Below are 10040 nucleotides of genomic sequence, written 5' to 3' on the forward strand. Positions count from 1 at the left end.
GTGACAAGGCTGCACCAAACGTTCACTGAGCAGTAATTTAGCAAGGTTGAATGGTACACCTCACCTTTCTGTGCTGCAGGAAGTGCTGTGGACCTAGCAAGAGGTCAAAGACACTGGGAAAGTCTTCTGTAAAGAAAGGACATAGGGAGACCTGGCTGACAGCAACTCACATGGCCATTCACAGGTCATGTAAACCAGTACAACATCCATAGGTAAAACCTGATGAGAATGCATACAGATGTCTTCCACAGATGTTCCACTGAGCAAGGCTGCTTTTGGGGTCCTTGCCGATTGTACACAGATAGCCAAGGAGGTCCTTCCACGATTCTTACACAGCCAATAGGTGAGCCAAAGTGCGTATTATGCCAAAGCTCAGACGGGGCATAGATGATGGAATTTTTAACTTCTCTGTCCCCTGGGTTGAGAATAAAAAGCCCTGAAACTGAGCCATCATGTACCTTAACAAACTTTTAATATTTGTTGGCTAAAAGGAAAGGTTTTGTCTGATGGTAGCGGCTCTCAAGTTCCCTTGACGAAGCACGCAGTTTGGGTGGTACAAAAGGGCGTAGAACTTATTCTCTCTCTTAGCTGGTGTCAGAACAAGCAGCAATGCTGTCTTGGTGGATAACAGCTTGAGAGGACCCTGCTCAATGGGAATATACTGGCAATTTCTACTGAGGGGCAGAGGTGTGTACCACAGGATGCAGCCGCCTCAGTCGAACTCAGTAGAGGGTGGTTAAAAATAAACTCTCTCCAAACCCCACACGACAAGAAGAGATCACTGATGCATACACCTTAATAGCAGAATGTGACAGACAGGAATGAGAGAACAGAACAGACTGGGTAGCTCTCGGGGTCCACTCCCTCTACTCACACCACTTCTGAAAGCCCAGCCATTTCCCTTGTAAACAGAAATGGCAGACTGCATTCTGGGATTATTCTCCATCACTGCTGCAGTCAATCCAAGATGCAACCTGTCCATCTCAGGATCCAAGCCCTGAAAGGCTGCCCCCAAATTAAGCACTGTGCCAGTCATGCCATTTGTCTGTGACAACAATCCCCTCTATTGGGGATTTTAGCTTGTACTAACATTGATACCTCATCACAGCGATTGTTCTGGCTCTGAGGATCTTTTGGTCACCAAAAAGTCTGTCAGGACAGAGATGGGCACCCAGGAAACATCACTATCCCATTGCTATATGGACTCATGTCCTGCCAGATTTGAGATACTTCAACAGTAGTTCGGAATATAACAGTAGCTACAACTGTCATTTTGGCCTTTCATCTAAGCAGCTGTTTCTTAACGGATTCTGTTGCTGAATCAAAGACCTCTCCTGTTGTTTGAGATACCAAAACTTGCCAAGTTGTCAACTGCAATTGTTAATTTGATCACAAGGAAGATATTGTTCAATGCTGTTCCATGTCCTTCCTTCTCTGTGCAGAAGTCTTAGTCGTCGAACCCAGGACACCAGTGAGAGCTCATGGCTATGTCACAGATGCCAAGACAGTGGCAATGCACCACTGAGTGGATGGATGCCATGGTACAGCACACTGGTCTTCATGTTGGTTGGTAGTCAATGCATGCTGGTGGGAGATGAATATCCAGGAATAGCATCTGGTAGATACTGAATCTCTGTGTTGTACATAAGGTTGCAATGGTAACAGTATGTGAAGTGTTTTGCAACTAGCAATGCCTGGTGACCTTTTGGTAACCTAGACTTGTGCTAAACTCTCAATCATCAGTGCCATCTTAAGTTGACTAATGCACCCATTTCCCAGAACATCATGAATGTTGTTCTATAAGACGTACTAGTAATTTCCTAAAGGTGAATCATTTATTATGCTTACTTGAGAACTGGAACAAACGTGGGGAAAATACACTTTTCTTGGGCATAGTGACATGCGCATGAAAGAAATGGGGAACTAAAATTCAAAATGTAAAGGAAATGTGTTTGGTGGAGTTGTGTCCTCACAATTTTTGTCCCACTTGAAGCCACTCTGAAACCATTTTCAGTCAGCCAACTCACATGGAATAGATAATTATGTAAATGCAGAATGTGCACAGTGTTCATGGTTGGCATCTAGGCCATAACCTATGTATATACAAGATGTTACTGATAGATTAGGCTGCATGAAAACTAACTTTCACAAGTAACTCTATCTTTAAAGAGGCAGCAACTTCATGCAAGAAGTCAGTACAGAGAGTACAAAAGGAAGAAACGGCTTTAGCCCGAGTGCTGGTGGTGAATTCTAGGCCACTGCCACTGACACACCTAGAGAGGTGATACCAGGCTCATTTAGATCACAGGGTGCAGACTGCAGCGCTGTCCACTTGAATCCACCTCATTCTCGTCTCTCCCTTTGTCTGTTCTGATGATGAGTAGCTTGCCTCATCCCTTTGATGTTAACTTACAGATGTATGCATTTAACATTCTCTTATACAATCAGCATCAAAGGTACACGCCCACGCACAAGCCTGGCACACAGCAACATGCATGCATGCACAAAGAGATTCACATACAGAGTCTCCCCTCTCTTGAGAATGCATAGCAATGCACACACACAAACATCACACAGAGGGGAAGGGATATAAAGAATTTAGCACAGTGTGACACTTTCACGGTCTAATTAGCCCCAGTGTTGCAGTAAACACGTCCCAATGACCCTCCAGTTCTGGTTACTCATTAAGTATAGATGGAGCTGAAGATGGCCAGAAACTCAGGGACAAGTATCCAGATTCTATCACAATCATCATTAAACAGAAACCAAACGAGGAAATCCTTTCCTTTGCTGTCACATGTGTGTCTGTGAATGTTGGGAAGGGTACAACACGTTCAGCCCATTTCTGACCATAGTGCTACAAACACAAGGGTGCATGTAGTCGTTCACAGGAGTGTGTGAAGCAGATTCCAGGAAAGCTCTAAAGAGATGCTGCATGTCACGTAAAGATATAGACAGCCCTGTTGCTTGCTCGCTGCTGCTGCCTTTGACGCCGTGATGGGGATTTTCCTCTTTCTCTCTCTCCCTCTCTCTGTTGCGGTAGCAGACGTGGCCAGCGAGCTGTGATCAAACTGTGCCTTCATCCCTCCTCTCTCTCTCTCTCTCATCAGCTGGAGGGCTTCAGCAGCAGGGTGCCCCAGATTCACAGACCACCTCCCTCCTCCCAACTAGTGAAGAGGCTGCTTCATCTCCACGGTGAAGCACTGCTGACACCCTCTGGCCAGAGGAATGGTAGTGCAAGAGTGAAGTGCAGGGAGGGCCGAGTTGGTGGTTTGATATGTGGGATTTTGATCCGTTCGCTTTCATAAAATTAGTTTTGTTGGCAGAGAGTGACCTTGTGGTAAATTATAGTGCAGAATATTCATTTCAAACACCAGTTTTTTCTTATAAAGCTCTAGCTCAATGGGAAATGTAACAAATAAGCCTTTCAATTGATTCCTTTGAGTTTCTGGCTGCATTGCCGTACCTGATCAATATTCCCAATAGATCAATCAAAGGTTGCCGTGCTTCTGCATGGGGGCAGGCAAGGAAAGCATATATCCTGAATCAATACCAGTATGTGGTGTTAATCTAGTGAGTGTTCCTCTGGCAGAAATAAGTGACTGAAAGGTTGAACAGCACAGCAGACCAAAGAGCCATTATCAGATGGGACTAGCTCAGCATGTTTCCCCCAAATAAGCCTCTTTTTTTTTTTTTGTCACAGAGGAGAGAAGCCAGGGTTCAGTGAACCTCAGGGGTGACTTTGGGTTGAGTACTGTCAGGGACTTTCTCCCTTTGTACATTGGAGTATTATATAAGATAGTATCTGGGCTTTTTTGTGCATGCTGGGGCAAATCAAATAGGATATTTAAGTTCAATGCAAAGCTCTGGTATTTCTTTTTATATCCACATCTCTTAAGTCCAAGAAAAGGAAATTAGTTTGACAGAAGCTGAGCAGTACAAGTTGCTGCTATAATCATCGAAATGTACAGACACAGGCTAGAAATGCAGGCAGAAAGCCTTTTAAGTACAAACAGGACTCCACTTAAGATTCTCTTGTGTATTTGCATATAAAGGATGAATAATTGTTCATGTGCAGGTTTGACTCTCTTCAAATGATACAAAGAAAATCTTTAATCAGCTGTACATGCATTGGCACAATGTCACATTTTCTTTTTTTTTACCTCTTAAGTGGAAAAGGAACCATAATTCATAAAAAGGTAAAAAAGAAGCGGAAATGAAAAGCAAAACTTCCAACAAACTATCAAAAGTTGTCCTCCATGAACGCCACATCAGGCGCCACAGACACTTTATGTTTATGTTACAATACAATTGGCAGGTAATACTTTGAAATATGTATGCAATGTTCTAAATATAAAGCACCGTAAATACAACACAAAGCGAGATCCCCTCCGTCGAATCGAGCATCATTTACAAAAAACACAGAGGGTCTGATTGGACGGATTGTATGCACAAAAATCCCTTAACATTGCTCTCTCATTGGACTGTTAATATGTCTATATTGAGGAATATTTTTCTGACAGCGAGCAGCAAGACAAAGGGGAAGAGGGAAAGAGAAGTGACGGTTGAGAGGAAGAAACACAGATAAGAAGAGAGGATGGGGAAGAGGAGATACTTCGGATTTTTTAGAGGTGTAACATTTACACTGCAGGACTTAATATCCCAATCACAAACAATGGGCTGGATAAAGACAAAAAACTGAAAAAACGGCATTAAGAATTACAAATTTGAGGCAATGTACGCGTGGATCCTGCCTTCAGTGTTGAGTTCTAGGCACTATCAGACGCATGGCAACATGACAGGAGACGGAGAGAAGAATCACAGTGAAATAAACACAAAACACACAGTCACCTCTATATACAGGGCCCCTCCGATTACTGTCGGCTGAAAACTCAGCTTACGTTTTGCTCAGTGAACGGGGCTGGCCTTAGTTTGAACTTAAAATACAGCACTGAGAAAATTACATGAAAACATCAAGAGATCATTTAGTACAGTGGCTCCCTAAGTGGGTTTCAACAAAACCCCGGGGTGTCCTCAAAGAATAGTTTCATCTCATTACGTTCACAATATAATCATTTACTCAAAATTGATTAATCGTTCCCCGTCTCCATATTGACACTTGTGCAACTGTTTTTTTTACTCAATCAAACATGAACTGGGGATCTTAAAACACTTACTAGGCTCTGTGGAGCATGAAATTTCAAATCTCGCCAGCGCGGCCGGAGAGGTAAATCAAACACACCGCTCACAGCATCCTCACCTGGATCAGGGTTTCTCACTCACTCGTTCATTGACCCGCTTCAGTCCTCTTGGTGCTAACACGGTACAGAGTAAGGCTTCACTGCATTGATATTTAAAGTTCAGGACTTTTTTTTTTCATCAGCGTAGGCATCGTCTTGTCTCAAAAAGGCACGCGACTGAGCTCCGCGGTTCACAGTTCGCCACCGCTCTGGTTCTTCGCCCTTCGTTTTTTTTGTTTTTTAAGTTTGTTTTTTTCTTTTAGCAGCACTTTGCATTGATCTCCGTTCCAGAGAAAATGACACTTTGTGACCTTGTCAATAATATCAACATACATACATATTTACAGAGAAGATCGTCTCCTTAGACTAGAGGAGGGTTTGATATTAAGACAGTTTCTTCTTTTGTTACTTATACACAGAGGAAGTGAAGTGAGGCGTGTTTGTGTGTGTTGAGACTGTACATATGGCAAGAATGTCGGATGATACCAAACAGAAAGGAGACAAGTAGAAGACACAGCAGAGATGATGGTCTTTGCCTGTATGCGTGCGTGTTTTTACGAGTGCTTGATAGTGTATTTGCCTTTCTGCAGCTGGGAGATGTACAGCTTTGACTTGGTGCCATCCAGCCGTTTGAACCACACCTCATCGTTGTTGACAGTGGTGATGATGGCGCTGCATGACACAAACACACGACAATGTTAGCACGCAGTCAGTTCCTCATAAACACCATAGAGTTCCATACTGTATTCTGGCTACATTTTAATGTCCACAGACTGTCAGTTGGTGTGCTGTACAACTGTCCAGATGCACGTATTTCATCTGCTTTCATTCATAACAGCAGCCTGCTGCATTGTGTGATCAACGTAACACAATGGAGTGGAGGGTGCTGTGCTGTGACATCAGTCCCTCTATTCACTGAGCATCCTGTCCCGACAGCACACCGAGCAGGACGCACAAAGAGCAGAATGTGGAATCACGATCACTCAGCCTCATACGCTCATTGTCTTTCTTTGTTTAAACCCATCCATGATCATTTCCATTACAAATAAACGTACCATGTGACCACTGCATCTCGGCCGCACAGACTCACACGATGAGTCAGAAAAGCAAACACTTGCAGATGAGTACACACGTCATTTAGCGCTGTAACTCACACAGGCTATAACCAAAATCATCACTCTCTCACTATTACAAAGAGTGCTTTAACTCTGCTCCCACACACACACGCACACACACACGCACCTAGTCGGGTACTCGTCCTTCCTGTTGATGCAGATGGCCTGTCCCCTGCAGTACCACTGGTTGTCATAGAAAAGTCGACCGTCCTCGGAGCGCGCCACATGGTGATGTCTGTCAGGCTTGACTGCAGGAACTGGAGGAGAGAATTAGAAAGAAAAAGGCGGAGTGAGGAAGTCATGTCGGGTCGAGAAGAGAGCAAGTGAGGCAGGGAAAGCATAAACTTTAAGAAAAAAAGAAAAGAGGACAGGGAGAGAGACAAAGACATATGAGGAGGCAACATCTGTCTCCTTTTCAACTATGAACTTGAGTACTCTGAGCTGGAAGTACTGACTCCGCTCGTCCTGTGTGACCGCGGGTCGATCGCAGATATTGACTGTAACCAAGGACAAGGAGAGACTCTTACCATCCACCTTCACCCTGTGTGGCCCCAGTGATGCCATCGCCTGTGGGGGTGGGAGGAAACAGACACAGCTGAAAAAGTCAAATCACAACGCAGACACATTCACCGAGTGACTTCTTTGTCTGTCTCCAAAATACCTTTCTTATTGCAGTCCAGTCTTCAAGAATATCTAGATCTTGCAGCATGTAAACAATATAAGGCCGTAATAGAGCCATTAAGGAAAGACATGCGGTGAAGAGGTGGGAAGCATCTTAACAGCACGTCACTGAAGAGCTGCAGCAAAATGTGGTGCAGAGGAATGATGGGAGGAATGAGACAGGGAGAGGACAAAGGGAAAAGGATATCAGACACAACAACGGGCTTCTTCTTCTTGACCGGGCAGAATGGGTCTTTCTTCTTGTTTTTCCGCGAGTGCAATCCATCATTCCACAGCTCTGACAAAGAAGAAGAGGACAGATTAGAGAGAGGAGCACACTTCCTTCCTGTGTCACAGATTATGAGTGCAAACTTTGCATCATGTCAGTTTTTTTTTGTGACTTGCTCTTCATTAACACTGTTAATTGCACCCTGTATGTTAAAAGTCCAGGGTGTAGGATTTATCGGGATCTATTGCTACAAATGGAATAAAATATTCCCAATTGTGTTTTCATTGCTGTACAATCACCTGAAACATATTATTATTTGAGACATTTGTTTGTTGCAGCCAAAGCTGGTACCTGAGGTGATGTCAATACTGTGTCTGTCTTCCTCCAGTCTCCTTATCTTCTCCTCCAGTTCACTCTGCACAGTGTCAAACAGCAGCAACTTCTCACTCTGGGAGAGAGGAAAAAGGGGGCAAGACACACTGGTTGGAAAACTGTCATTAAAGATCCTTCTCCAGAAGTGAATTCCTGCACTGTAAAGGGAGAAATCTGTTTGAACAAATTGTGGTTTGACACTGAAGATGTCTAACTCGTTTGTTGACCTCTCACCTCCCAGTGTTGGCAGGCAGCCTGGATCTCACACTCGTATTTGTTCTTCACTGACTCCAAGCACAGCTCCCTGTAGATCCCTGTGACAAGCATTGAAACATTAAATCAATTTGAAGCTGCCAGTGGCTCATGATGTATCCTTTGCTTTTGCTATAAAGAAGTTTATTCTATACACAACCAGACATCCTAACTCTATCCTCGCTGTCACATGAGGCTGACATGTTAAGTCAAAGTCAGTCACATGCACACAACATTAAGGACTGTAATCTTACTTTGACCTACCAGCAACTTTGGTCCTGATCTGCATGTTCTCCTGCAGGTTGGCTAAAGGTTCCAGGTACTCTTGGGCACAGCCAGCCATCACCTCCTGCAGCTTGATGTCCACCTGGCTCAGACGCTCCTTATACAACCTGAACAGCAAAAAAAGAAGTAGGCACATCTGTTCATAAGCTTAAAGTGGCAGCATTGCAGGGTCCCTAGAAAGTTTGGAGTATGAAGACAAGAGCCCAGCAGCAGAATAGAGCAGACGAGTGTAGGATGCTGTGACACATCTACAGCAGGAGGCTGTTCATTTAACGTGCCTGCCGGTGTGGCTGATGATGTGGCTCAAATTCACCAGCTTGGCGAAGCATATTATGAGGCATTTTCCAACAGGATTTGACCTCAAAAGGACGGTCAGTTTCATTTCAAATTTGCTGGTAGGAAATACTGAATATGACCTGCAAAATCCAGGATTGTAAGCATCTGGCTGGTGGCTGTACATGTATGCCCAGCAGCAGGTGAAGCAGTAGGTGAAGGCTGTGAACTTACTGCTCCTTCAAGTCAGTGAACTGCTTCTCCAGGGTGGTCATCTCATCCAGGCACTCCATCCTCCTCCTCTCACAGTCCTCATCATCCATGTCTGTTCACATAAACACATGACTGGTTTGACATCACCTCCATATCAACTGTCAACCACCATCGTCACCATCATAGCATCTCCACCCGATGCTGTACCTTATATACACCATTCCTGGTCAAAATGTCCGCTAAATTTTAGCAGCAGGCACTTATTATGGTGCACTCATGTCTGACAGACACGTATATTTGATAAATTTAGCTGTGGGTTGATATATAAGGCCTATTTTCCCTACCCGAGCTGTCTCCATCTTCAGACACGGACGAGCTAACGGTGTCCTCCTCGTCTGTACTGCTGCCGTCTTGCTCGGGAAAATCCACCTCCATTTCTTCGTGGTTACTTTCTTTCTTCTCTCGGGAGTGAACCGGCATTGCGTCTCCCAAATAAGCCGGCGTAAATGGGGAGGAAGGGCTGTTTGATAATTTTAGCCCGAGTAAAGAGGCAAATGCTCCTCACACAGCTAACCGGTTAGCTAGCACGCATCTAGACAGCTGGTAGTGCAAACATGGCCACCGTCGACCAATCACACGGAGCTTTACTAAGTCTCTCCAATCAAATGTTGGTACAGGCAATCGAGCGCTACGGAGAGATTTTTGGGACTTGTAGTTCCTGTAACTTATTCTAAAAACCAACTACTCACTGTATTTACAGGTGCATAATTACGTTGATATGTTAATATGTTTTTTTTTTTTGAGGTGTATGAAAAGTCAGTGGGAAATCGGAAGGCTTGAATTAAAAGAATAATTGTTATACTTTGCACTTGCACTATGTACATACTTACTGTAAAAACAAATCTGTATTACAGTAAAACATTTAACAATAATACAAAGAATAAAAAATGTAAGCAGCTATGCTTTCCACAAATAGATGACAAAAATATCGATCAAATCATACAATGCAGATAGAGAATATTGCGTGTTTCAATACTGCTTCGTAATTATTTTTGTGTTTTTTGTTGTTTGTCTCTTTCTTCAAATTTAATATTTGCTGTAATTTTTTGATTTTTAATTTTTGTGAGATGCTTTCATAAGCCTTTTCTTTCTTTTTGACATGTTTTGTAGTTCATCATGAAGACACAGACTGTTTGAGCCTTGACCTTCTGGAACAGCATTGTAGAGCACCTGCATCTGAATTCATTCATTGACAACTTGTTAACATGTACCACTGCATACTATTTATAACTGCAGATGACTCACAAACATTTGTTGATGGCCTCATAGAAAGTGACAAACTCCTTCATTCATGATTTCTTTACATGTACTCCTGCAGACTTGATGGTTTACTATTCTTTG

General features: G+C 43.5%; 1 protein-coding gene across 1 annotated transcript; it reads right to left on the reverse strand.

Moving 5' to 3' along the window:
* Positions 1-4026: 4026 nt before the first annotated feature.
* Positions 4027-9262, reverse strand: LOC143336615 (breast cancer metastasis-suppressor 1-like protein-A). The gene is made up of 10 exons (XM_076756877.1): positions 8984-9262; positions 8661-8751; positions 8133-8260; positions 7851-7930; positions 7596-7692; positions 7224-7313; positions 7017-7081; positions 6883-6922; positions 6483-6612; positions 4027-5912 (listed from the first exon to the last, which is right to left on the reverse strand). Exons 1-10 carry the CDS (start codon positions 9117-9119, stop codon positions 5795-5797), a joined length of 975 nt encoding a protein of 324 aa, XP_076612992.1. The 5' UTR covers positions 9120-9262; the 3' UTR covers positions 4027-5794.
* Positions 9263-10040: the final 778 nt, after the last annotated feature.

Source organism: Chaetodon auriga, chromosome 18 (assembly GCF_051107435.1).
Source record: "Chaetodon auriga isolate fChaAug3 chromosome 18, fChaAug3.hap1, whole genome shotgun sequence".
Classification (NCBI taxonomy): Eukaryota; Metazoa; Chordata; class Actinopteri; order Chaetodontiformes; family Chaetodontidae; genus Chaetodon; species Chaetodon auriga.